At 47.8% G+C, this 27,986-nt stretch overlaps 2 protein-coding genes across 7 annotated transcripts in view; one reads left to right on the top strand and one right to left on the bottom strand.

Annotated features, from left to right (window-relative positions):
- Positions 1-126: 126 nt before the first annotated feature.
- On the bottom strand, positions 127-22,253 carry PFAS (phosphoribosylformylglycinamidine synthase). 2 transcript variants are annotated; one of them, XM_007522454.3, is made up of 28 exons: positions 21,980-22,253; positions 19,657-19,823; positions 19,442-19,577; positions 18,967-19,072; positions 17,758-17,947; positions 17,543-17,648; positions 16,512-16,652; positions 16,282-16,406; positions 15,987-16,115; positions 14,874-15,005; positions 14,644-14,772; positions 12,609-12,682; positions 12,364-12,520; positions 10,281-10,342; positions 9,985-10,146; positions 9,212-9,337; positions 8,982-9,113; positions 8,470-8,700; positions 8,119-8,299; positions 7,955-8,038; positions 7,219-7,374; positions 6,909-7,028; positions 5,576-5,721; positions 5,247-5,454; positions 5,008-5,099; positions 4,806-4,920; positions 1,566-1,889; positions 127-1,455 (listed from the first exon to the last, which is right to left on the bottom strand). In XM_007522454.3, the coding sequence occupies exons 2-28, from the start codon at positions 19,796-19,798 to the stop codon at positions 1,145-1,147; spliced, it is 4,017 nt and encodes a 1,338-aa protein (XP_007522516.1). In that variant the 5' UTR covers positions 19,799-19,823; positions 21,980-22,253; the 3' UTR covers positions 127-1,144. The 2 variants fall into 2 exon arrangements, with proteins under 2 accessions (XP_007522516.1, XP_060060366.1); XM_060204383.1 differs by lacking the exon at positions 21,980-22,253 and adding an exon at positions 21,659-21,810.
- Positions 22,254-22,769: 516 nt separating this feature from the next.
- CTC1 (CST telomere replication complex component 1) overlaps positions 22,770-27,986 on the top strand; it is a 29,937-nt gene continuing 24,720 nt past the window's right edge. For 4 of the 5 annotated variants that reach the window (XM_060204385.1, XM_060204386.1, XM_060204384.1 and 1 more), the window contains exons 1-2: positions 22,770-22,902; positions 26,749-26,912. In XM_060204385.1, the coding sequence (XP_060060368.1) occupies positions 22,870-22,902; positions 26,749-26,912 (197 nt within the window). In that variant the 5' untranslated portion in view covers positions 22,770-22,869. Of the gene's footprint in view, positions 22,903-26,748; positions 26,913-27,986 lie in introns of those variants that run through there. The other variant, XM_060204387.1, reaches the window with a different exon arrangement.

Here is a 27,986-nt window from a genome sequence, read left to right as displayed (position 1 = left end):
CTCCCCTCTCCATTTCTGTCCTATCTAACAAGGACATCAACAACAATAATAACTACAACAATAGAAAAAACAAGGGCAACAAAAGGGAAAATAAATATAAAAAAAATAATAAAATTAAAAAAAAATAAGACAGGTTCAAAAACTTCTTTTTTTTTTTTCCCCAGAAAACAGGTCCTAACTTGCATTGTATGTCTCCACTCCTCAAGTTCTGATAAGGACAGAAAACATTCTTCTGAGCCCACATGAGTGCCATGAAACATGATGTCGTGATGGAAGCCCACCACCCCCATGCAGTCTAACTTTCCACTGCAGGTTCTCTGAACCACAGCAGCTTCCCAGGGGTTAGGTCCAAACTTATCAGAGCAGAATAACTGAAAACAGATGTCACGGCTTAAGGCAAAAGCAGGCAGGTTAATAAAATTAGTTGAGGTGTTTTTTTTTTTTTTTGTGGCATTTGGTCCTCATTTGTCTACAACACATTTGGAAATTGTTGTAGAGCCAGATGTTGTAGTGCGCAGGCCGCAGAGAAGAGAGAGTGAGGGTCTGGAGCGAAGAGGAAACACAAATCTTTATTCGCGCTGGCACCTCAGAGTTGGGTGTTAGAGAAGCAGGTTGGGCCACGTGGAGGTAGAGAAAATGGCCGCCTCACGCAGTAACCTTTCCTGCGTCTGAACACCAGAGTGGAGCGCCGCAAGAGAGCGAGGTGCGGAAAATGAAGGGTTTTTATAGGAGTAGCTTTCGCGAGAATGGGAAGGGGGAGGAGTAACCAGAGCACTCCAGGATAGGATGATAACTCTCGTGAGAATGGGAAAGGGGAGGAGTAACCAGAGCACTCCAGGATAGGATGATAACTCTCGCGAGAATGGGAAGGGGGAGGAGTAACCAGAGCACTCCAGATATCGCGGGGATATAGACAATGTCCTGAGGGCACAACATGGCTGAACAGGCACTCGGAGAATGTCCCAACTCTCGTGGGAACTAGCAGTAGCCTGAGGGGAGAACATGGCAGATGTGACTGCATTGGCACAATTTCCCAGCAGGAAATAAGGGGTATTTCTGAAGACGGGGTGAGGGAGTAAGCCGCAGATACCCCAGTCAGAAACCAGAGGGGGTTGGGGCGACCACACATGACTCTTCAGCCTGCTCAGCAGCTTCCTTCCTGGATCCAGTTTCGGGCATTGATGAAGAGCTGGAGCCAGGGGGAGGTGGTCTGAGTGTCAAACGGAGCAGGACTCCATGCCCACTGCCAAGGCCTCACAGCCCTCTCTGGGTGAGGCATGAGAGCCAAGTGGCGGCCATCAGGGGAGCAGACGCCAGCCAGCCCCCCTGGGGACCCATTGGGATTCTGAGGGTACTTTTCTGTGGGATTCCCATCATCGTCTGCCCAGTGCAGTGGAGTCAAGCCCTGAGCCTCCATCTGGGTTCGGAGTTCTGGAGAGGAGAATGCCATGTAACCTGGGGGGAAAGGGAAGGGAAGAGAGAGAGAGAGAAAGTGAGAAGAAAGCTCTTTTATTTCCTCCACCCACCCCATCTTCAGACCCTCCCTCTGCCATCCTAGGGCTCACCTTCCCCGTGAGCACTCCACACAGGCAGCACAGCACCCTCCATTCCTCGAAGCATCAGTGCTGGCCCGGAACCCACACGCACACTGGCCCATCGAGATTCATAACGCCCAGACAGGTTGTGGCGCAGCAGGAGGCCAGGCTGGGCCGGCCAGGAGTCCTGGCTAGTCTGCCCCGTCTCCTCACTGGGGTTACCTCCCACCCAGCCCAGCAAAGCCAACAGCTGACAGCCATTACACACGCCTAGGCTGAAGGTGTCTGGTCGCTTTCGGAAGCGCCTCAGTTCAGCCCCTGCCTTTGGATTAAAGGCCACAGCAGCTGCCCATCCTAGGAGGGAATAGAAAAACTGGGATGAAGCCTGGAGTGAAGAGGAACAGCTGCTTTTTCATCCCAGCATACACTGCCCTTTAGGCTTCCCAGGGGCAGCCCCCTCTACAGAAATCAGGACAGGGGCTAGGCAGTGACACAACTGGTTGAATGCACGTTACAATACACAAAGATCCAGATTCAAGCCCCTAGCCCCCACATGCAGAAGAGAGGCTTTATAAGTGGTGAAGCAGTGCTGCAGGTGTCTCTCTCTCTCCTAGATGCCCCCGCTCAATTTCTCTCTGTCCTATCAAATAAATAAAACATAGTTAAAAAAAAAAAGAAGAAGAGAGAGAGGAGAGAGAGAGAAAAAAAAGAAGAAAGAAACCAAGAAAGAAAGAAAGAAAGAAAGAAAGAAAGAAAGAAAGAAAGAAAGAAAGAAAGAAAGAGGAAGAAGCCAAGAAAGAAAGAAGTCAGGGCAAATGTGAAGGAAGAAGTGGTTATCTGCAGCCCAGGAGGTGGTGAAGTGAGAGCACTACACCCTCAAACATGAGGTCCTGTGTTCAATCCCTGGCGTTGCATATACTACACTGATGATCTGGTTCTCCCACATACAAATATGTAACTAAATATGCTTTTTAAAATATTTTACTGTGGGGAGTCGGGCTGTAGCGCAGCGGGTTAAGCGCAGGTGGCGCAAAGCACAAGGACCAGCATAAGGATCCCGGTTCGAGCCCCGGCTCCCCACCTGCAGGGGAGTCGCTTCACAGGCGGTGAAGCAGGTCTGAAGGTGTCTGTCTTTCTCTCCCCCTCTCTGTCTTCCCCTCCTCTCTCCATTTCTCTCTGTCCTATCCAACAATGACAACAACAATAATAACTACAACAATAAAAACAACAAGGGCAACAAAGGGAATAAATAAAATAAATATTAAAAATATATATATATTTAAAATATATATATTTTACTGTGGTCTGGGAGGTGACACAGTGGATAAGGTGCTGGACTCTCAAGCATGAGGTCCCGAGTTCAATCCCTGGTAGCACATGTACCAGAGTGATATCTGGTTCTTTCTCTTCCTATCTCTCTCATTAATAAATAAATAATTTTTAAAAATTAATTTTTTAAATTTATTCCCTTTTGTTGCCCTTGTTTTATTGTTGTTATTGATGTCATTGTTGTTGGATAGGACAGAGAAAAATGGAGAGAGGAGAGGAAGATAGAGAGGGGAGAGAAAGACAGACACCTGCAGACCTGCTTCACCGCCTGTGAAGTGACTCCCCTGCAGGTGGGGAGCTGGGGCCTCCAACTGGGATCCTTAAGCCAGTCCTTGTACTTTGCACCACGTGAGCTTAACGTGCTGCACTACTGCCCAACTCCCATAAATAATTTTTTAAAATATTTTACTTATTTATTTTTAATTTTTAAAATTTATTTATTTTCCTTTTTGTTGCCCTTGTATTTTATTGTTGTTGTAGTTATTATTGTTGTTATTGATGTCATCATTGTTGGCTAGGACAGCAAAAAATGGGAATAGGAGGGGAAGACAGAGAGGGGGAGAGAAAGATAGACACCTGTAGACCGGCTTCACCGCCTGTGAAGTGACTCCCCTGCAGGTGGGGAGCCAGGGGCTCAAACAGGGGTCCTAACGCCTTGCTCCACCTGAACTTAACCTGCTGCGCTACCACCCAACCCCCTACTTATTTATTTTAATAAGAAATATATGGAAAGAGTGGGGGAGACAGCATAATGGTTATGCAAATAGACTTTCATGCCTGAGGCCCCAGGTTTAATTCCCTGCACCACCATAAGCCAGAACTGAGCAGTGCTCTGGTCTCTTTCTCTCTGTACCTCTGTTTCATTAAAAATAGAATATAATAAAAGAGAAATAAATGGAGAGGAAGACAAGCAACAGAAACCAGAGCACTGCTTAGCTCTGGCTTATGGTGGTGCTACGCACTGAACCTGAATAAATAAACCTCTTTTTCTTCTTAAAAGGACTATCTGCTTGAATTAGTATTTAAGTCCTAGGCTAGAAACGATTCCTATACATATTTTTCTTTGGTTAGCAGAGTACTTTGAACATTTAAAAAAATACTTATGTATTTATTTATTCCCTTTTGTTGTCCTTGTTGTTTTATTGTTGTAGTTATTGTTGTCATCATTGGACAGGACAGAAAGAAATGGAGAGAGATGGGGAAGACAGAGAGGGGGAGAGAAAGATAGACACCTGCAGACCTGCTTCACCACCTGTGAAGCGACTCCCCTGCAGGTGAGGAGCCAGGGCTTAAACCGGGATCCTTAAGCTTTGCACCACCTGCACTTAACCTGCTGCATTTTTTTTTCAAAGATTTTATTTATTTATGAGAAAGATAGGAGTAGAGAGAAAGAACCAGACATCACACTGGTACATGTGTGACTGAGGATAGAACTCAGGACCTCATGCTTAAGAGTCTAATGTTTTATCCACTGCGCCACATCCCAGACCACACTTGAACATTTCTTATATAGATAGCTAACCTTCAAGAGATTTTATTTATTTATTAATGAGAGAGATAGGAGGGAAAGAAAGAGAAGTGGAGCATCACCCTGGTACATGTGCTGCTGGGGATCGAACTCAGGACTCATGCTTGACAGTCTTATCCACTGGACTACCTTCCATACTGCTTTTTGGTTCTCAGTCTGAGCCAGCTTTCCACGATGACCCTCTGCTGGAGCTGCTCTTTCAGACCAGGTGTGTGCCCTCAAGGCTGGCTTAGCAACACCCCACTCACTCACCTATCTCCATTGGGTCTTCTACTACTATTGAGCCCCTGTACACTCAGTCTCCTCTGGTCTAAGAGAGGAGAAAAGTTAATTCTTGACCAAGGAAGACAGGAGCTAAAGCATCTTTTCAGGAATGTGTTGGAAAGGGAGTGGACAAAAGCCTGAGCACCCACCTTTAGCAGAGCCCAGGACATCGGCATAGCTGAAGCCACCCACAAAGGCCACGCCTCGGAATGTATCCAGCCCGATTGCCCCAGAGCAGAGGTCCTGCATGGTCACATCCCACACCTGGCAGGATGATAGGAAGGGGGATATGTCAGAGGACAGACTGCCCAGGGGTTAGTTAGCCCCAGCGCCGCTGGCCACCCTACTCACCTCAAACCCGGCCAAGTGGAAGGCATCGGCCATCTCCCGGTCTCCATTACTGCCCTCCTCTCGCAAGATGGCAACTCGGGGAGTGGGTCCCCCTGGGGGAGGATGCCAGAGGGCTACTACCTCAGCCAACAGCCCTCCCCAAGATATCTTTCCCCAGCACATTACTACACCCAGGTCTTGTGCTCTACCCCCAGGCCCAGAGTGCCTTGGAAGCCAGGTGTCTGCACACACTCCCTTACCAGGTTCTCGGGGCACAGAAGCTTTGGGGAAGGTGGGAGGCAGGTAGTAGCCGGGCCCCGTCCTCTCCCTCAGCCCTCGTTCCTCCTCTGCTACACAGTGTGGCTCTGCCTGCAGCCGGTCTAGCTGGAAGCTTGTCTCCTCCCAGAGGGCTCGCAATTGCCCAACAGGCTCCTCCAGAATCTTTGTCCCGTTCACTGACAACTGGACCTGGAGAGGAAGGCACATCTGTCAGGGGTCAAAAGCAAAGATGCCCAACCGGGACCTCCTCTGAGGCTGGCAGATAGAAACTATGCCTCCCACCACCACCTGCGGCTCTTCATTCCCTTACCATGGAGTGGGGCCCAGAGGCGCCCGTCTGGCCCAGTTCCAGGCACTGGAGGCCAGCGTCCCGGTAATGCTTCAGCACTTGGGCCACGTCTGACTCCTGTACCTCCAGCACCAGGCCTGGCTCTTCAGCGAACAGCACAGACAGCACTGGGAAAGCAGTGGGGGTGTTTGAGGATGACTTGAGAGCTTCCAGGTGAGTTAGGGGAATATGGGTAAGGGAAAGGAATAGAAAGGCTAGTGGTGGGTGAGGTCTAGGTGAACAGGAAGGACCAAGGGTGTGGCACAACCACTTGCTGGAGGGCTCAGAGGGGTAGGAGAAACGGGATTCTACCTGGCTCAGTGGTCAGAGAAGATGGCAAAGGACTCAGGTAAATAAAGGAGTTAGGAGGATGGGCTGGGTAGATAGCATAATGGTTATGCAAACGACTTTCATATCTTTCATGGCTCTGAGGTCCCAGGTTCAATCCTGTACCACCATTAACCAGAGCTAAGCAGTGCTCTGGTCTCTTGTCTCTCAGTATATGGCTCCCCACCTGAAAGGGAGTCACTTCACAAGCGGTGAAGTATGTTTACAGGTATCTAATCTTTCTCTCCCACTCTGTCTTTCCCTGCTCTCTCCATTTCTCTCTGTCCCATCCAACGATGACATCAATAACAACAACAATAACTACAACAATAAAACAAGGGCAACAAAAGGGAATGAATAAATAAATAAATAAATAAATGTAAAAAAATAATAAAATGGGAGTTGGGCGATAGCGCAGCAGATTAAGCACATGTGGCGCAAAGCACAAGGATCATCTTAAGGATCCCGGTTCAAGCCCCAGGCTCCCCACCTGCAGGGGAGTCGCTTCAAAGGTGGTGAAGCAGGTCTGCAGGTGTCTATCTTTCTCTCCCCTCCTGTCTTCCCCTCCTCTCTCCATTTCTCTCTGTCCTATCCAACAACAACGACATCAATAATAACTACAACAATAAAACAAGGGCAACAAAAGGGAATAAATATATTTTTTAAATTATATATATATATGTGTGTGTGTGTATTTAAAAAAGGAGTTGAGGGGCTGGGTGATGGCATGCCTGGTTGAGCACACACATTACAGTAAACAAGGGCCCAGGTTTGAGCCCCAGTCCCCACTTGCAGGGAGAAAGTTTCACAAGTGAAGTAGTGTTGCAGGTGTCTCTCTCTTCCTTCCCTCTCAATTTCTGTCTGTTTCTATCCAATAAATAAATAAAGATAATAAAAATATAAAAAATTGCTGAGGGGACACTCTGCTCCTTGACAGGATATGGAGCCTACAAGGTGGGGCAAGCAACCCAGGCCAGAGTCTTCTCACCATCAACCCCAGGGGCAGGGACGTCCACCTCTATCCCACAATTCCCAGCAAAGGCCATCTCTAGCAGGCAGGTGATGAGTCCCCCGTCACTGACATCATGGCCTGAGCAAAGCACTCGATCTGGAAAAAGGACAAATGTGGTCAGTAACCTTGAGTCCAAATCAGGTGCCCTCCACCTACTTCAAGAGTCTGTAGTATTACACTGTGTGAGAAGATGTGGGCACAGTGAGAGCCCCAGAGCAAAAGACACTGTGTCCACCGGCACATGTTCTGCTTGCCTCGAGCACCATTCCTTCGGGGCCTTACTCACCTCTCAGCAACCCCTGGGTGATGCTGAAAGCTCGCACCAAGTTCTCAGGAAGGTCCAGGTCAGGTGGCTGATTGCCAAGCTGGGAGAAACACTGGGCCAGAGCTGTGCCCCCCAGCCGGTGCTGCCCAGGGCTCAGAGGTACGTAGAGCAGGTGGCCTGGGGAGACAGGGGAGAGAGAGGAGATGGTGGACAGCTACTGAAAATCCCTCTGGGGGCTGGGCAGTAGCGCACTGGGATAAGTGCCCATGGCACAAAGCGCAAGGATTGGTGTAAAGATCCTGGTTTAAGCTCCCCTCTCCCCAACTGCAGGGGGGCCCGCTTCACAAGCAGTGAAGCAGGTCTGCAGATGTCTATCTTTCTCTCCCCGTCTTCCCCATCTCTCTCAATTTCACTCTGTCCTATCCAACAACAATAACAACAACAAAGGCAACAAAATGGAAAAGATGGCCCCCAGGAGCAGTGGATTCGTAGTGCAGGCACCGAGCCCCAAGCGATAACCCTGGAGGCAAAAAAAAAAAAAATATATATATATATATACACACACACACATATATACATATATATCCCTCCCTGCCATGAGCACCGAGTCCCCAGTATGTGGTGAGACACCTGAGGCACCAATCTCAGTAACTATAGCAAACCCACTGCCTACTGGAAGGGCACCAGTACTCACAAAGCAGACCCAAAGGACAGGCTCTGAGTATATAACACAATGCCAAGAGAGAGAAACCCGTACCTCTCCCTCCGGGATGCTTGAGGTCTGGAGTCACAGTGGCTGTGATATCTGGACACACAGCATAAGCTGAGATGACCAGGGACCCTACAGAACAAGGAGGAAGACTGAGGCACCTGCCCAGCCCTGAAGGTCCTGCCCCTCTCCCTGTGGTCCCCAGACCTCACCAGGGGCCCGCACAGTCTCAGAGCCCACTCGGGCAGCCATGCTGAGGGAGTCCTTGCCACCGTCCACTGCTACACCGAGGGCTGCCATCACTGCCACCATAGCCTCACAGGCGTCGGCCAGGGCTGCACCCTCCCCTGGGAGCTTGGCGGCCCACATCCAGTTCCCACTGCACTTCACATCCTGGGAGGCAGCAGGGATCCAGCATTAGAGGGGGAGAGAGATGTGGGCACTCTAGGTGGGAGCAGGGGGCCTGGGAGGGGATAAGCATGAAGGGGGAGACGGATAAGAATGTGGCTGTGAACATGTCCCAAGGTGTGAGGGCTCTGGGACAGAAGCTGCGAGGGACTCACCCGGAGGTCGGTGACAAGAGCAAACACAAGGTTGGTGAGAGCTTCAGTCACAGCCAGTCGGGCAGCAACCTTGGGGTCTAGGAGGCTCTTGACTGGCTGCTCTCCCAGGGCAGTGGCAGCCCCAACGAGTTCTTGGTGACTCAGTGCGACAACTGCCACATCTGCCAGAGGAGTCTGCAGGGGTCCAACACACTGCTGCTGCGCCACCAGGCCACCCACAGAGCGGTCTACCTGCAGAACCAGGTAGGGGTCAGTCAAGGGGATAAGGACATCGGGATGGATGATGGGCTGGGCTTGGCCTCATCACATGGGCGAAAGCTAGAGTCAGGGTGACAACAGGGAAACAGGCTGTCATTGGGGCTGCACTGCCACTGTCTTTTTTTTTTTTTAATGTTGTTGTTGTTGGGCCTGGTGAAGCTTGGCAGCAGCTCCCACAGACAAGAAACCAGGGACCAGCATACAGAAGGAAGAGGGCTGAGGGCTGAGGGGGCAGGGCAGGGGTGCGGAGAAACCTTATTGGTGAGATAGCGCTTGCTGGCCACTGCAGGCAGCCTGAGAACCCGCTCCAGAGCCTGGCGCACGCTCAAGCCCGGGGGCAATGTCAGAGGCTGGAGCACGGGAGGATTCCTCTGGAGGAAGAACTCCTGTAACACAGAGGGTGGCGGGGGTGTGAGCACACAGGGACTTGCTCAGCACACAAGTGATAAAGCCCATGTAGAGTAAAAGGCCCCTCACAACATACCTTCCGAGGCATTTTGCCCAGCACCCACTCCAGTTCCAGGTCCACAGGGGTTGGGGGAGGCGTTAGGGGGCCATCCCCCTGGCCATTTCTTCCCACGGCACACTCCCGATCATCCACCAGCACTATCTATAGACCACAGGGTCACCACTTGTTGGTATGCATGAGACCCCTTCTGTTTCATTGGTTTAATACCCCCTGCTTAACACTGTATTCTATTTACATAACCACTGTGTTCTATTTACATAACCACTGCAGGGCATTGGCTCAATCCCCACTGGTTCATGATATGTTTTTGCTCCGCCCCCTCTCCTTGTCACACTCTTGAGTTTCACCATCACTTTTCTCTCCACCCTCTCTGCGTTGCATCCTGTTCCCACCCTACTGGGCTAGTATTATTTATAAGGACAAGATTGTTTGTAGTAGTTAGCTTAGCTTAGCTTAGCTTGGTATAGATTGCGCTGCGTCCCGCATGAATAAAGAGATACTGCCTACAGCTCAACCATGAGTCCCTGGTCGTCTGTTACCCGCCCGTGAAGCCAGCCCGGCGAAAACAACAACCACTCAGGGAATGAGACTATGAACATCAGCAGGGAGCACCACTTCTAGGAAACAGGGCTCTTTTTGCCCTATTTGGTTATGACTGAGTCCCACCCATTACCACCTCTGACATCTTGTGCCACCAGCGGCCATTTTCCTCTCAACTTGCTCTCTGGCTATACTCAGAGAGCTCAAGCCCACCCAAAGTTCATCACCCACTCCCTGGGTCAACTCACTCTCTTGTCTCCAGTAATGGTGCCCACATAGCTGGCAGGGCAGCGTTCCCGGGCGCTGACACGATCCAGGAAGTCCTGGTCGGAGGATCTCAGCAGAAGTGCATTTGACTCCTGGTACTCAGCCCCCCAAATTTCTAAGGCATTCAGGGTCGGGTCCCCGAGCTGCATGTTCACCGAGGAAGAGAAAAGAGAATGGTGAGTGGACCCTCCTAAGCTCATGTTCAGGCTGGAGTGGTGGAAGATGGGTGGGGGCCCGGCAGGGGGCAGGAAGACAGACTTCAGGGGGTAAGACCCACCTGGAAGCGGCTGGTGTAAATGATGGCTCCTGCGGGGTCACTCAGCTCCTTCAGAACATTGCCTGGTCAGAGGGTTTGTGTGAGATACTGATCTGACTGTGGTAATCACAGGGTGATCTCCTGTCTCCAAAGAGTCCCTAATTATGTCCCTATGCCAATGGCTGCTGCATCCTATTACCAACTACTCCACTGCAGGAGGTTTCTGTCCTCCAAGCCTGAGCCTGTCCAGAATTTTCAAGAGGAGAAGGGTAAAAAACAAGACCCAGAGGCTGGGATAGAAAGATTTATGGATAGGAGCAGGGCAGTAGCACAGCAGGTTAAGTGCAAGGACCCGCATAAGGATTCCGGTTCGAGCCCCCGGCTCCCCACCTGCAGGGGAGTTGCTTCACAGGCGTGAAGCAGGTCTGCACGTGCCTAGCTTTGTCTCTCCCTCTCTGTCTTCCCCTCCTCTCTCCATTTCTCTCTGTCCTATCTAACAATGACGACATCAATTACAACAACAATAATAATAATTACAACAACAACAAAAAAGAAAGCTTTATGGTGAGGCCAGTGGTGGCACACCTGGTTGAGTGCACGTTACAATGCACAAGGACCCAAGTTTGAGTCCCTGGTCCCCACCTGCAGTGGGGAAGCTTCATGAGTCGTGAAGCAGTGCTCCAGGTGTCTCTCTAGCTCCCTCTCTATCACCCCCTTCCCTCTCAATTTCTAGCTATCTCTATCAAATAAATAAAGAAAACAAAAAAAGAGTTAAAAAAAATAAATAAAATAAAAAAAAGGCTTTTAGTGAAATCTGGCTGGGCTAGTGGCTCTTTCTGTGGACTAGGACACAGACAGACAGAGTTTTCAGGTTCAAAACCTGTACTTCCCAGAAGATGGTCATTCGCTACGGTTAAAAAAATAAATAAATAAAATAAAAAAAAGAAAACAAAAAAAGAAAAAGAAAAGAAAAAGAAAGCTTTATGGTGCGTATCGCACCAAAGTAAAAGACTCTGGGGTGGGTGGGTGGGGAGAATACAGGTCCAAGAAGGATTCAGAGGACCTAGTGGGGGTTGTATTGTTATATGGGAATCTGGGGAATGTTGTGCATGTACAAACTATTGTACTTACTGTTGAATGTAAAACATTAATTCCCCAATTAAAAAAAAAAGAAGAAAAAAAAAGAAAACTTTATGGTTATGCAGAGTCTCTCATGCCTGAGGCTCCAAAGTCCCAAGTTCAATCCCCTGCAACACCATAAGCCAGACCTGAGCAGTGCTCTGGTTAAAAAAAGAAAAAAAGGGAGTCGGGCAGTAGTGCAGTGGGTTAAGCGTACGTGGTGCAAAGCACAAGAACTGGAGTAAGGATCCCGGTTCAAGCTCCTGGCTCCCCACCTGAGGGGACTCCCTTCACAGGCTGTGAAGCGGGTCTGCAGGTGTCTATCTTTCTCTCCCTCTCTCTGTCTTTCCCTCCTCTCTCAATTTCTCTCTGTCCTATTCAACAACAACAACAACAATAACTACAACAATAAGACAACAAGGGCAACAAAAGGGAATAAATAAATATTTTTTTAAAAAAGACAAAAACAGAACTCAGTGGTCCAGAAGGTGGCAAGGTAAAGCTCTGGATTCTCAAGCATGAGGTCCTGAGTTCAATAAGTGGAAGCACATGTACCAGAGTGCTGTCTGGTTCTTTCTCTTTTTCTATCTTCATGAATAAATAAATAAAATCTTTAAATTTTTTTTTTTTATTATTATCTTTATTTATTGGATAGAGACAGCCAGAAATCAAGAGGGAAGGGGGTGATAGAAAGGGAGAGAGACAGAGAAACACCGGTAGCACTGCTTCATCATTCGCAAAACTTTCCCCCTGCAGGTGGAGACCGGGGGCTCAAACCTGGGTCCTTGCGCATCATAATACGTGCACTCAACCAGGTGTACCACCACCCGGCCCCATAAATAAAATCTTAAAAAAAAAAAAAAAAAAAGAGAAAACACAGAATTCAGAGGTGAGCAGTTGGTTGCAGACCCTGTATCCCTCTTCCGAAACCAAACCTGACAGGAGAGCAGGTAGCCCCATCCCTTGTCCCAACCCCTTCTCTCACCATTGCCACCAGCGCCCTGGTCATGGAGGCTGCAGATAGGGTTCCCCTGGGGCGCCTCCACACAAGCCCGGATCACGCGGTTCATCTTCTGTTCCATCTCTGGGTCTCCTCGCTGCACGGCCCCAAAGTCCAGGTTACTGGCATTATCTCCTTGCACCTGGGAAGCATATGACATGGCTCAGCCCGGGGGTCTAGGAGCTTGTACTCCACCCGTGGAGTCTGTCTCTGCTGCTATTCCCACTTACCTGAACAGATGAAGCAGCGCCACCCCCAACACCAATCCTGTAGACTGGACCCCCAACCTTCACAACATTCATACCTATGAGGAAGGGAGGTAATATCAGTAACACTGTGGAAGACAACAGAAGTATGAACAGAGAGAAGCATGAGGGTAAAGGGAAAATGACATTAGGAAAAAGCAATCAAATTACAAATGTCCACATTCCTCGAACAAGTGCACTTTGAGGAACGTAGCTTCTAGATTCCCTTGGACAGGGACAAAAATCAAATTCTAACTCAAGCCCCTGTCCTCATCTACAGGAGGAAGCTTCATAAGGATGTGTTGCTGGTTTCCCTCTCGTCCCTCTCTTCCCATCCATTCTCAATTTCTCCCTGTCCTATCAAACAAAAGAAAGAGGGGGTCAGGCGGTAGCACAGTGGGTTAAGTGGGCATGTGGCGCAAAGCACAAAGACCGGCGTAAGGATCCCGGCTCAAGCCCCTGGCTCCCCACCCGCAGGGGAGTCGCTTCACAGGCGGTGAAGCAGGTCTGCAGGTGTCTGTCTTTCTCTCCCCCTCTCTGTCTTCCCCTCCTCTCTCCATTTCTCTCTGTCCTATCCAACAGCAACGGCACCAGTAACAATGATAATAACCACAACAACTATAAAAAAAAAACAATCAGGGCAACAAGAGGGAAAAAATGGCCTCCAGGAGCAGTGGATTCCTGGACCCCACCTACAGGGGGAAATCTGTAAGTGGTGAAGCAGGACTGTAGGTGTCTCTGTCTCTCTCCCTTCTCTCTTGATTTCTGGCTGCCTCTACCCAAAAATTAAATTAAAGATTAAAAAAATAAAAAGGGAGTCGGGCTGTAGCGCAATGGGTTAAGTGCAGGTGGCACAAAAGGCAAGGACCAGCGTAAGGATCCCAGTTCCAGCCCCCCGGCTCCCCACCTACAGGGGAGTCACTTCACAAGCGGTGAAGCAGGTCTGCAGGTGTCTGTCTTTCTCTGTTCCTCTCTGTTTTTCCCCTCCTCTTTCCATTTCTCTCTGTCCTATCTAACAACAATGACATCAATAAAAACAACAATAAAAAACAAGGGCAACAAAAGCGGGGAAAAAAAGCCACTACAAAAGAGAACCGTGGGAGTCGGCCGGCAGCACAGTGGGTTAAGCGCACATGGTGCAAAGCACAAGGACCAGCCTAAGGATCCAGGTTTGAGTCCCTGGTTCCCCACCTGCAGGGGGTTGCTTCACAAGCAGTGAAGCAGGTCTGCAGGTGTCTTTCTCTCCACCACTCTGTCTTCCCTCCTTTCTGGATTTCTCTCTGTCTTATCCAACAACAACAACATCAATAACAACAATAATAACCACAACAATGATAAAAAAACAACAAGGGCAACAAAAGGGAAAAAAATAGCCTCCAGGAGCAGTGGATTCGTGGTGTAGGCACCGAGCCCCAGCAATAACCCTGGAGGTAAAAAAAGAGAGAGAGCGAGAACTGCACATGATAATGAAACACAGTGAGCTCATCAATGTGAAATGATCTCCAAGCACGCAACAAAGTGAGAAATACAAGGTACAGAAGTATGCATACCCAGGCTAGAGAGGTAGTATTAACAGCTATGGCAGGCATTAGCTTCTTTCCCCAGCAATGCATTAATAGATAAAACTGGGGAGTCAGGCGGTAGCACAGCGGGTTAAGCAGGTGGTGCAAAGTGCAAGGGCCAGAGTAAGGATCCCAGCTCCCCACCTGCAGGGGAGTCGCTTCACAGGTGGTGAAGCAGGTCTGCAGGTGTCTGTCTTTCTCTCCCCCTCTGTCTTCCCCTCCTCTCTCCATTTCTCTCTGTCCTATCCAACAACGACAATATCAATAACAACTACAACACTAATAAAAAGCAACAAGGGCAACAAAAGGGAATATTTAAAAAATAAATAAATTAATTAATTAATTAAATTAAATAAACAAAACCAAAACTAACAGTGAACTATCTTCTAAATCCCTCTCCTGCATCTATCACGTGTCAGGGAGAAATCTGAATCTGGAGGAAGGTAGCAGACTCTTACCTAATTCTGGGGCCTCCTTGTTCACGTGCTCAGCTTCCATGGACCCAATTCCCCCACTAAACATGATGGGCTTGATCCACTCACGACGCTGGCCATCTGGGAGCTGGAGGCCCAACGAACGGGCAAAGCCTGGAGCACAGGCATTACAGAATGAGGGGATAAGGTATGTGCCTTCCTCCCTCCTCTCCAGGTCTAAGTACCCACGACCCCCACTGTGCCCACAGTCTTACCAGCTAGCACTGGTTCTCCAAATTTGTTGCCATAGTCAGAAGCTCCGTTACTGGCTTCAATAGCAACTTCCAGGGGTCGGGCAAAGTTCTGGGGATACTGGAAGCTCGTATCTTCCCAGGGCAGACTGTAACCTGGAAGGGAAAGGGAAAAAAATGGATAGACAGAAAATGGAGAAGCCAGAGTCCTCAGGAAGAGTCACAAAGTTTAAATCACAAAGGCCAGGAGTCGGGCGGTAGCACAGCAGGTTAAGCGCACGTGGCGCAAAGTGCAAGGACCAGCATAAGGATCCTGGTTCAAGCCCCCAGCTCCCCACCTGCAGGGGAGTCACTTCACAGGCAGTGAAGCAGGTCTGCAGGTATCTGTCTTTCTCTCACCATCTCTGTCTTCCCTTCCTCTCTCCATTTCTCTCTGTCCTATCCAACAACGACAACATCAACAATAACTACAACAACAATAAAAACAAGGGCAACAAAAAGGAAGTAAATAAAACTTAAAAAATCGCAAAGGCCCACCTGCAATGGGTCCATTATTATATTTTAGAAACTCCTACTTCAGAATGTGCTATTTAACATTAGTCTTCTGGCTCCACACCTCCCACACTCTTGTGGTCAGAGTTTTTAAGGTTTTCTACATAAATCAGATTTTGGCAACAGGCGGGTGGTCGTAATAACCACCCAGTATCAAGTGTTCTTGCAGGCCAGGTTAATTTACAGAGAAAACTGAAGATCTGCCAAGGCAGTCTGACAACTTGGGCCTCGTCATAACCACGGGTGTCAAAGAGGAGCTATGCTACAGGGACTCCTTTCCAAGAAAAAGCACCTGGCGTGACATAAAAGAGGTGAGTGCCTGCTAGGGCAAAGAATTTGGAACGGGAGATAGCAGAGAGGAAAGACATGGATTTGGTGTATTGCACCAAACTAAAAGACTCGGGGGTGGGGGTGGGGCTTCAGGTCTTGGAAGACAGAGGAGGACCCAGTAGGGTTTGAATTGTTCTGTGGAACACTGAGAAATGTTACAGATGTACAAACTATTGTATTTTATTTTACTGTTGGCTATAAACCATTAATTCTCGAATAAAAAAAGAAAGACAGAAAGACAGACAGACATGGAACCTGGGATGTGCAGATTTCCAAAGCAATAACCGGCAGTGCCAGCCACCACGTGGGCTCCACAGCCCGTGCACTGGACATCTCGAATTCGCCCCCCCGTGCCCGTGGTTGCACCACTGAAGGGGGCAACACCTGTGAAGAAAGGAAGCAGAGTTACAAAGAGTTAAACCCACTTCTGACCACCCCACTGAAATCAAGGGCTACCAACTTACCTGCCTGTTTTTGCCAGTGTCAGCCCAGAGATCTGGGGACTTAATTTATCTATACTCTGAGCTCTCCCTCCAGGGACCCAGCTCACCTGTGGGGAAGTTGTGGGTCTCTGCTGTGAAGACAACATGTCTCAGTCCCTGCTGTTGCCGGAAGCAGCTTGGCTGTGTAGGGTCCTGAGGTTGCAGGAATCGAACCTTTTTACCCTGGATTGCACTGTGGACACATGCACTCTGGATCTTGCTTCTATCCGGGGATCTTAGTTTACCCGACCTGGGCTGTCCAACCCAACCCTTCCCTGGGCCTGAGGTCACATCCTACCTGCTGTTGTCACAGAACTTGAGAACATTGTTGGGGTTAGAAGTGGCCTGAGTGCTTATGATGGACTCAAACAGTGAGTGTGCCAACTCCTGCCCATCCACGTGGAGTCTGCCCTTAAAGAACCAGTGCCGGCTGTGCTCACTGCAGAAGGTGGTTCAGGAAGAAGGGGGCAGGGAGATATGGGATATCATTTCTCAGGCCATGTCATGTCATGTCATGTCTCTCTCTTTTTTTTTTTTTAACTAGAGCACTGTTCAGCTCTGGCTTATGGTGGTGCAGGAGATTGAACCTGAGACTCTGGAGCCTCAGGCATGAGAGTCTGTTTGCATAACCATTATGCTATACCCTCTCTGCCCGTGTGTGTCTTTTTTTTTTTTTTTTTTAGTGGCAATAGGCCTCACACAAGCTCCATTTATTTCACCCCTCCCAGGTCAACATTTTCATTCTTTTTATTTTAAAGAGAGACAGAGAGGAAGAGATACTACAGCACCAAAGCTTCCTCTGATGCTTCCTCCATGGTGTTGGAACTTAAATCCAGACCACACACATGGCAAGGCGTACGTATTACCCAGGTGAGCTATCTTCCAGTCCTTCCTCCCCCCCCTCCCCAAAGATGTGTTTATTCACTTATGTACTTAACTAGAGAGACCAGAGTACCTGCTGGGGGATTCAACTCAAGACTTCACACTCCGAGTCCTACACTCTCCTCACTGTGTAACCTCCCTGGTCACAGGTGCCATGGCTCTCCCCAGAATGAACCATTGAGTTCGGCAGCTCACGCTTAAAAATAGTGCAAACTATATCCCAAGATGTCACACTCTTTAAACGGTCTGTCACTGTGAATTTTCCAGCTCCAAAGTGAAATAAACACTAAGATCTGAATGTAGACTACTAGACTGATGGTGAGTCCAGGCCCTCAGACTGGCACAGGGAAGCAACTAGGCCAGGAGAGAACCATGAAGGTGATTCCCTTGGGCCTTCCCATTCAACACCCAGCCCCCAGACATCAGAACGTTCCAAATCCTTCCCACCTATTGGATTGAGCCAAGTCAAAGGCCTCCACAGTGCTGGGGTTCCGCTGTAGCTCCTGGAAACGCTTAGTGTAGAAATCCAGGTCCCAGGAGTCTAGGGCCAGACCTAGGAGACAAAGGCTGGCAAAGCTGACGCTGGGAATCAGGCACATTACCTCAGGTCGCAGCACCCTCCTAGCCTGGCCCAGGTCTTTCTCGTAAGCAGATCGACTCACCTAACTCCTGGTTGGCTTTCTCCAGGGCTGGCCGGCCCTCAGTCAGTATGTCGATAGAGCCATTGAGAGGTGCTGGCACACTCCCAAGGGAGAAGCTCTGGATGGGCCGAGAAAAGTGCTGCTCTGTCATCCGGTCATGCAGGGCGGACAGAGCGATGGCCTCCATCTCAGCTGAAGGGGGCTGGACAAACTGGGGCAAAGACACACAGAAGGAAGGAGTAAATAGCTAAAGAAAGGACACCCTCTGCATTCCAAGTTATGTAGGACCAATCCTCTGCTTATATGAAACCATCGTTTAGATTAGAAAAAGATGCCCTGGACAGGGGAGAGAGAATAATGGTTATGCAGAGATGCTCAGTGTTGAGGTTTCAAAGTCCCAGGATTAGTCCCCATCCCCCTTACCCACCCACCACCACCATAAGCTAGAGATGAACGGTATTCTGGTGGAGAGAGAGAGAGAGAAGGGGACTGGTGTTGGTGTACCTGGTTAAATGTACACACTACAGTGCACAAGGACCCAGGTTCGAGGCCCCGGTTCCCACCTGCAGGGGGGAAGCTTCACAAGTGGTGGAGCACAGCTGCAGGTGTCTCTCTTCCCATCAACCCCTTCCCTCTCAATTTCTGGCTGTCTCTATCCAGTAAATAAATAAAGATATTAAAAAAACTTTAAAAGGTTGGTGTACCACACCAAATTAAAAAGAGAAAAGAAAGAAAGAGGAAAGGAAGGAAAGAAGCCAGGTAGTGATACACCTGGTTAAGTGCACATATTACAGTATACAAGGACCCAGGTTCAAGCCCCTGATCCCCACCTGTAAGGGGAAACCTTCACCAGTGAAGCAGGGCTGTTGGTGTCTTTCTGTCTCTTTCCCTCTCTTTCTGCCCCACCGCTCTCAATTTTTCTCTGTAATCTATCCAATAATAAATAACAATGCTTTTTAAAAAGGAAGGTAGGAGGGAAGAAAGGAAGAAAAAAAGAAAGAGATGCCCCTCTTAGAAAGATGTCAGGACACACAAATTAACAAAGGAAGTAGAGGCTAGATTTCTGACCCATTCACATTTTGACCTGTTGGCATCAGGCAGTGAACCATCTAGAACAGGGAAAGGCTAAAGCCAGGAGCTAATCCCCCAGCTTCTCCCATTCTTTCCCTAGAATTTAGGATCTTGTCTTTCATCTCTGGCCCTCCTCCTCCTGAGCCCCGGCCACCTTACCGAGAGCAGGTAGCGCCGGGTAGTCTCTACTCGATCCACAGCCTTCAGTCCAACAGCACAGCATATTGAGACAATGTTGGTGGATGTCGGGGTGGAGAAATTCAACCTACAGAGAAGGGCTGGTTAGAACCTGTGATCCCCATGTAAGGAGGAGAAGCAGCTTCTCTGCCTGCTTCTCTCATTGTTTCCTAGAGTTTAGGACCCACTGCTGTCCAGCCAAAGTCCTACCACACTGCCTCACCATCAGCCTCAGACATTGGCACCAAGGCCTGCTTTCAAAGATCATTCAAATCAAGCCACACATGTCCTTCAAGCATCAAACTGCTTCAATTTCAACTGCTCAGAATACAACCCATTTTACTTCCAGAATAAGCCTGAGAGCTGGCTCGGTCTTCAAAGACATCTTTCCACAGAGGGAAGGCATGCACATGGCTTTTTAGGCAGGGAGTAAGACAGGGTGAAGGGACAGACTTGCCTGGGCCCAACCTCCAGCAGCAGGTCAGTAGAGCTGGGAAGGAGCCAAGACTCCTGAGCGACATCATCTAACAGCAAGGGGCAGCCAAACAGCCATTTCAGCTTCTTCATCTCCTCAGTGCTTGGGAGGGACTTGGCTGCAGAGACAGGGCAAGGACCTGAGAGACTGCTCCAGCAACGGAGTACTTCTCACAAGAATCCAGTCTCTTGCCTTACCTGACCAGTTCACATTGTAACACAGCTCAGTTTTAATATCCTGCAACTCTGGCAGTTTCCCTTGCAGCTTCCTTCGAGTGTGCCCAGAGGCTGCCCCCTCATGGCCAGAGGGACGGACAAAGAAGTGAAGAACTAAGGACATCTCTCAGGTTCTCTGGTATCCCCAGCTGGAGAAATTGAATTAAGTTAAAACAAAACAAATACCTCAAATATGAACTATAGCTTATCTGTTGGTCTGGCTTCAAGTTTCAAGGAGGCTGGGTAAACAGTATAACTGGTAGTGTATGGGACTCACGTATGTGAGGCTCTTTCCCAATTCAAGACCTGGTATCATATGTACCAGAATGGTGCTCTCTGGTTTCTCTCTCAATGTGACATCTGCAGCCCTGCTCTACTCTGTTTATCTAATATTCAAGGAAAAAAAAGGGGGGGTGAGGTGGTGGTGCACCTGGTTAATGCACATATTCTTATTTATTTTCCCTTTTGTTGCCCTTGTTCTTTTTCACTGTTGTTGTAGTTATTATTGTTATTGATGTTGTCATTGTTGTATAGGACAGAGAGGAATGTAGAGAGGAGGGGAGAGAAAGATAGACACCTGCAGACCTGCTTCACTGCCTGTGAAGCTACTCCCCTGCAGGTGGGGAACCAGGAGCTCAAATCGGGATCCTTACACAGGTCCTTGCGCTTTGTGCCACGTGCAGGTAACCCGATGCACTACCGTCCAACTCCTATTAATGCACATATTACAGTGCACAAGGACCCAAGCTCGATCACCTAGTCCCCACCTGCAGGGGGAAAGCTTCACAGGTGATTAACTGGGCTTCAGGTGTCTCTCTCACCCCTTCCCTTTCAATTTATGGCTGTTTCTATCCAATATATAAAGAAAGAAAATTAAAAAAAAAATTTTTAAGAAAGGAAAAAAGAGCAGCTTGCAAGTAGCCCAGTAGATAGTCTTGGATTCAAGCATGAGAGATGGAGCTTGATCCCTGGCATTGTACAGCATGTGACAACATGATGCTTTGGTTCTCTCTTAAATAAGTAGTAAGTTAATAAAAAGTAAGCTAAAAATGCAATTGTGGGGGTTTCAACTACTCTGACAAAATGTGGGCTTGGATGTTTTATTGTTCTTGTTTTACCAGAGCACTGCTCAGCTCACAAGCAGTGAAGCAGGTCTGCAGGTGTCTGTCTTTCTCTCGCCCTCTCTGTCTTCCCCTCCTCTCTCCTACCGAACAACGATGACATCAATAACAACAATAACTAAAACAACAAGGGCAATAAAAGGGGAAATAAATAATTAAATATATATATATATATATATATATATATATATATATATAGGGGGCGGGCGATATAGTGCAGCGGGTGGTGTGTGCATGTGGTCACTTCACAAGTGGTGAAGCAGCTCTGCAGGCATCTATCTTTCTCTCCCTCTGTCTTCCCCTCCTCTCTTGATTTCTCTCTGTTCTATCCACCACCAACAACAGCAATGGCAATAATAACAAGGGCAAGAAAATGGGAAAAATGGCCTCCAGGAGCAGCGGATTCATTGTGCAGGCACAGAGCCCCAGCAATAACCCTGAAGGCAAAAAATAAAATAAATAAAACAAAAAAGAGAGGAAGAGAGATACAAGGAAAAGGAGAAAGTTAAATCACCTAAACTTCCTCCAGTGTGGTGGTGGTTTGACTGAAGCCTGGGTTGGGTTGGCATATAAAGTAGCATTTAAGACTAGTGAAATAGCTCGCTTGGATAGTGTACTGCTTTGCCCTGAGTGATCAAGATTCAAGCCCGGCCCCCACTGCATTACTGCATCAGTGCTGTAGACTCTTTCATGCTCTTTACCTTCTCTATTTCTATCTAAATAAAAGTAAATCAGTTTTTAAAACTAGCATTCAGTCACAGATAAGTTTTAATTCATTCTTTTCTCCCGATTCCTACGCTACCCATGCTGAACCCACAGCCTAAAGCTTGGAGCCTCTCAGTAGCCCTCCCCATACAAATTACCATATATAAACCACTTGGTTTTCGTCTATTCCCAGTGAAATCGAACTTTCAAGAGAACAGAGGGAGGGCTGTCTACACCAGAGCTGTATTCCCAACAACTAGCACGGTGTCTGATATAAAATAAGAAATCGACATATTTCTTAATGAACTGGGAAAGAGCAGCTGAGTTGCGTGGGTTCTGCCGGCGTTCATAAACCGCACGCAGGATCTCAGGAATGAAGAATCGAGGGGGTTACTAAAGCAGCCTGGACCAGGACCGAGTGGACAGTTTAAGGGTACAGCAAGAAGTGAAATCTGGTCTCCCGCAAAAGCAGTACTCACGTGGAATATTTTTCCCGGGTTCTTAGAATCGTCGCGCTAAGTACGTCATGGGCGTATGTAGACACGTCATTCTCGTGCGCCTCCTGTGAGGCGGGGCCGGAGCCCGAGCCCGAGCCCGAGGAAATCTCATCCCTGGGTCAAGTTGGGTCCATTGCGCGCTGTGATGTGAGCGCTTAACCAGGTGCGCGCCACCGCCTGGCTTTTTTTTTTTCTTTTTTTTTTTTTTCTTTTTCCTTGTTACCAGAGCATTGCTCAGTTCTTGCTTATGGTGGAATTGAACCTGGGACTTTGGAGCATCAGGCACAAAAGTCTCATAACCACTATATTATCTATCCACCCGCACTTTATGTGTCTGCTTGTTTGTTTTAACCAGAAAGAAATCAATAGAGGAAGGGAGAGAAAGACACCTGCAGACCTGCTTTCACCGTGAGGTGACTACCCCTCCCCCGCAGGTGGGGAGCTCGGGGCTCGAACCCGGATCCATAGGTCCTTGCGCTTCGCGCCATGTGCGTTTAACTCGCTGCGCTATGTACGCTTTTTTTGTTCATCTTTAAACCCTTGATAATACATTAATATGTGAACGCTTTAATCAGGACTTTATCAGATCGGCATCCTCAAAAAGGCTTAATCAATAAGTGTATTTTACAGAGATAGGGGCAGGATTAACAGAGCCAACAAAGTACAATGGGCACGCAATGGGCACCCAAAAACAAAAGTACCACGGGCAACAGCAGAAAGTAGTTAACACGGGCAAATTGAAAGGGAGTGAAGAACCGATGGGGGAGGAGCCCGACCACGCCCCCTCGGCGTGACGTCAGGCAGAGCCTCCCGTGAGCCCTTGCGCCGGCAGCTGTTCGCGGGTGTCCAGGGTGCGGGGACCCGGGCGCGTCATGGCTGCTCACCCTCCTCACCCTCTAGACTCCGTGAGTGTGTCTCGGCCCCTCGTCTCTTTTTTTTTTCTTGTGTGTCCGTCCCGGATTTTCTTTCTTTCCCTGTGCCTTTGTTGTTTGCCTCCTGACTTCGCTGGAGGAACCACCGTTGTCATTACGGGTCCTGCAGCGTCTGCGCTCAGCACTTCCCTCTCTAGACTTGAAGCCATTGGGAAGCCAGCGCGGTCTGCAGGCGAACTTCAGGCTTGTGGGTTCCGCGGTAAAACCCCCCTGACACAGTCATTGGGGAAAGGGTTAATGAAACACTTAGTGCATGTGTGCATGTAGAAGCTAATTAGCCTCACCCCCCCAAAAAAAAAAAGGCGCCAAAAGAGTTTTCAAGGCAGAGGTAAAATGTTCAAAGGAACACTCGGTAAATATCTTTGCAAAATTCAAGAAGTTCATTTGGATATAAGTGGAGGTCGGAACTGCTAGTTTTTAAATCTGGCATTGAGCAATTAGAACCAGACGGGAGTCTTTTTTTTATCTTCTTTAAGACTTTATTTACCTTTTTTTTTATAAATTGATTTTTAAAAATAATTTATTTATGAGAAAGATAGGAGGAGAGAAAGAACCAGCCATCCCTCTGGTACATGTGCTGCCGGGCATCGAACACTGGACCTGATGCTTGAGAGTCTAGTGCTTTAGCAACAGCGCCACCTCCTGGACCACATATTTATCTTTTTTTTAAAACTTTTTTTTTTTTTTAAAGATTTTATTTACTTATTAATGAGAAAGATAGGAGGAGAGAAAAAGAACCAGACATCACTCTGACACATGTGCTGCCGGGGATCGAACTCAGAACCTCATGCTTGAGAGTCCAAAGCTTTATCACCGCGCCACCTCCCCAACCTCAGGAGTCTTTTTTTTTTTTTTGAAGGATTTAAAACAATGTTTTGATAAGATTTGAATTTTGAATTTTTTTGTGTTTGTGTCTGAGGAGTGCTCTACTTAACCACTTGTGAAGCTTTCCCCCTGCAATTGGAGTACAGGGGCTTGAACCAGAGTCCTTGCACACTGCAATGAGGGCATTTAACCAAGTGCGCCACCACCTGGCCCCAAGAGCTGACAGTTCTTAGAGTATTCTGTCAAATACTTACAGAGGAACCCAAAGTTGGCACAGAAATAAAAGCTGACAGTTACTAAGTAAGTCAGCAAGCAAAGCAAACTTAACAATAAAGATGCAATAAAGATTCTTTTGGGGGAAAGAGTGAATTAAGTAGGCAGCCTTCTATTCTAGAGCTGCCCTGAGTTTTCCTGCTTAGGTTTATATGGGGAATCCTGGGAAGGGGAGGTTCGGAGCAGGGTCTAGTGTCTGCTTCCCCTTCCTACGGGTGGTTGCTTTCTCCTCTGACCCATTTGAAAAGTCAAGGGGAGGCGGTGGGGGTAGATAGCGTAATGGTTATGCAAAGAGACTCTCATGCCTGGGCTCTGAAGTCCCTGGTTGAATCCCCTGCACCACCATAAGCCAGAGCTGGGCAGTACCCTAGTGTTTCTCTCTCTGCATCTCTTAAAATATATTGGGAGTCGGGCGGTAGTGCAGCAGGTTAAGTGCAGGTGGCGCAAAGCTCAAGGACCAGCGTAAGAAACCCGGTGTAACGCAGTGGGTTAAGCTGGATCCTGGCTGGAGCCCCTGGCTCCCCACCTGCAGGGGAGTCGCTTCACAAGGTGAAGCAAGTCTGCAGGTGTCTATCTTTCTCTCCCCCTCTCTGTCTTCCCCTCCTCTCTTCATTTCTCTCTGTCCTATCCAACAATGACGAAATCAATAGCAATAATAATAACTACAACAACAAAAAACAAGGGCAACAAAAGGGAAAATTAAAAAATATATATATTAGGGTTTAGGTTTGTTTTTTTTTGTCTCCAGGGTTATCTCTGGGGCTAGGTGCCTGCACCAGGAATCCATTGCTCCTGGGGGCCATTTTTTCCATTTTGTTGCCATTATTATTGCTGTTATTATTGTATATTGGGTAGGACAGGGAGAAATTGAGAGAGGAGAGGAAGACAGAGGGGGAGAGGAATAGATACCTGCAGACGTATTTCACTGCTTGTGAAGCGACTCCCCTGCAGCTGGGGATCTGGGGGCTTGAACAGGGATCCTTACATTGGTCCTTTCGCCTCTTGCTTTGTGCGCTTAACCTGGTGCACTAACACAGCCCCTTAATTATTTCTTTTTTTTTAATTTATTTATTTGTTTATTTATTCCCTTTTGTTGCCCTTGTTGTTTTTATTATTGTAGTTATTATTGTTGTCGTTGTTGGATAGGACAGAGAGAAATGGAGAGAGGAGGGGGAAGACAGAGAGGGGGAGAGAAAGATAGACACCTGCAGACCTGCTTCGCCACTTGTGAAGCAACTCCCCTGCAGGTGGGGAGCCGGGGCACCAACCGGGATCCTTACAACGTTTCCTGTGCTTTGCGCCACCTGCGCTTAATCTGCTGCACTACAGCCCGACTCCCAATTATTTCTTATATACTTAAAAACTGGATTGAGCTCTGCATTACGTGTACCAGAGTGATGCTTTAGTTCTCTCCTCTCTCTCAAATAAATTTTAAATAAACAAAAGCACAAGCACACACAGAGACCCCCCCCAACTCTTCAGCTAAACTCTCCAGCCTTTAGGTTCATGATTAGTCAACAATTTGTTTGGCTTTATATGTTAACCCTTTTTGCAGCCACCAGGTTCCAGATGCTACCATGATGCCAACCAAACTTTCCTGGGCAGACGACCCCACCAATGTGTCCTGGAGCTCGGCTTCCCCACAACCCCACCCCACTAGGGAAAGAGAGAGGCAGACTGGGAGTATGGATCGACCTGTCAACGCCCATGTTCAGTGGGGAAGCAATTACAGAAGCCAGACCTTCCACCTTCTGCACCCCACAATGACCCTGGGTCCATGCTCCCAGAGGGATAAAGAATAGGAAAGCTATCAGGGGAGGAGATGGGATAGGGTTCTGATGGTGGGAATTGTATGGAGTTGTACCCCTCTTATGGTTTCTGTCAGTGTTTCCTTTTTATAAATAAAATTAAAAAAATACATAGAGACATAGTTCAGGAGGTGGTATAATGGATAGTGATTAAGTTGATTTTTTTTGGTAGACTAGAGAGAAATTAAAAAAAAATTTATGTTTTTATGAATTTTTCCCTTTTTGTTGTCCTTGCTGTTTTATTGTTGTAGTTTTTATTGTTGTTGTTGGATAGGACAGAGAGAAATAGAGAGGAGGGGAAGACAGAGAGGGGGAGAGAAAGACAGACACCTGCAGACCTGCTTCACCACCTGTGAAGCGACTCCCCTGCAGGTGGGGAGCCAGATGGCTCGAACCAGGATCCTTAGGCTGGTCCTTGCACTTTGTGCGCCATGTGCGCTTAACCCATTATGCTACCACCCGACTCCCAGACCATAGAGAAATTGAGAGAGGAGAAGAAGATAGAGAGGGAGAAAGACACCTGCAGACCTCAGGTCCTTGCCCTTTGTACTATGTGCGCTTAACCCGGTGCTCTACCTCCCGCCCCCATTTATCTTCATTTATATCACTCAAGATTTATTTATTTGTAACTGAGATGGAGAACCAGAGTATCCCTTTGGTATGGGAAGGGGTGGGGCACAAGAGGTGGTACAAACAAGTGAATAAAACACGGGACTCCTAAGCATGACACCCTTAGCCATCACTTCCGCACATGCAATACTTAAAGTTGAACTAAGGGTGTCATGCTTAGGAGTCCTGTGTTTTATTCACTTGTTTGTACCACCTCTTGTGCCCATCTTCCTTTATTTTCCTTAGATTTCCCAGCTGGGCAGGATGGTCATGAAAGTTTTTTAACTAGATTCACTTTCCTTAGGAGCAAGCCTGGCTTGAGAATGCCCAGGCCTTCATCCACAAGTCCCTGTGTCCGGCTGGCGAGGAACCCAGCGTGCAGTTGACTCCGTTGGTAATTGACTGTGTGAAGACTGTCTGGCTATCTCAGGAAGTGAACCATGGATTTACATTGCCTCTCAGCTACAGGTGAAGAGAGGTGGGGTAGGGGCTGGGGGCTTACATTTGGGATTGAAAAGGACCAATCAAAGGAAGAGGGAAAATAAGAATGCAGTGGAACTCGCTAAAGGGGGGAAAAATGGTCTAAATGTTTCTGTTTTCTCTCCTTTATTTATATACTTATTTATTTATTTTATTCCCTTTTGTTACCCTTGTTGTTTTATTGTTATAGTTATTAATGATGTTGATATTGTTGGACAGGACAGAGAGAAATGGAGAGAGGAGGGGAAGACAGAGGGGAGAGAAAGACAGACACCTGTAGACCTGCTTCACTGCCTGTGAAGCCACTCCCCTGCAGGTGGGGAGCTGGGGGCTGGAACGGACGGTCCTTGTGCTATTGGCCACCTGTGCTTAACCCACTGTGCTACTGCCCACCTCCCTCTCTCCTTTTTAAGATTTTATAATTTTGTTATTTTTTAGTGTCTTTACTTTTTTTTTTTTTTTTTTTTGCTAGAGCACTGTTCAGCTCTGGCTTATGGAGGTGCAGGGGATTGAACCTGGGACTTTGGAGCCTCAAGCATGAGAGTATTTTTGTATAACCATTATGCTATCTACCCCTGTGTCTTTACTTCTTTTTTTTTAACCATTGTATTTCTTTTTTTTTTTTTATTTCTGTATTGGGAAATTAATATTTTACATTCAACAGTAAATGCAATAGTTTGTACATGCATAACATTCCTCAGTTTCCCATTTAACAATACAACCCCCACTATGTCATTTATCATTCTTCATGGACCTGTATTCTCCCACCCACCCACCCACCCCAGAGTCTTTTACTTTGGTGTAATACTCCAATTCCATTTCAGGTTCTACTTGTGTTTTCTTTTCTAATCTTGTTTTTCAACTTCGGCCTGAGAGTGAGATCATCCCATATTCAACCTTCTGTTTCTGACTTATTTCACTTAACATGAATTTTTCAAGGTCCATCCAAGATCAGCTGAAAATGGTGAAGTCACCATTTTTTACAGCTGAGTAGTATTCCATTGTGTATATAGACCACAACTTGCTCAGCCACTCATCTGTTGTTGGACACCTGGGTTGCTT

Source organism: Erinaceus europaeus, chromosome 12, assembly GCF_950295315.1.
Source record: "Erinaceus europaeus chromosome 12, mEriEur2.1, whole genome shotgun sequence".
Classification (NCBI taxonomy): Eukaryota; Metazoa; Chordata; class Mammalia; order Eulipotyphla; family Erinaceidae; genus Erinaceus; species Erinaceus europaeus.
This window is presented reverse-complemented; position numbering and strand designations above follow the sequence as displayed.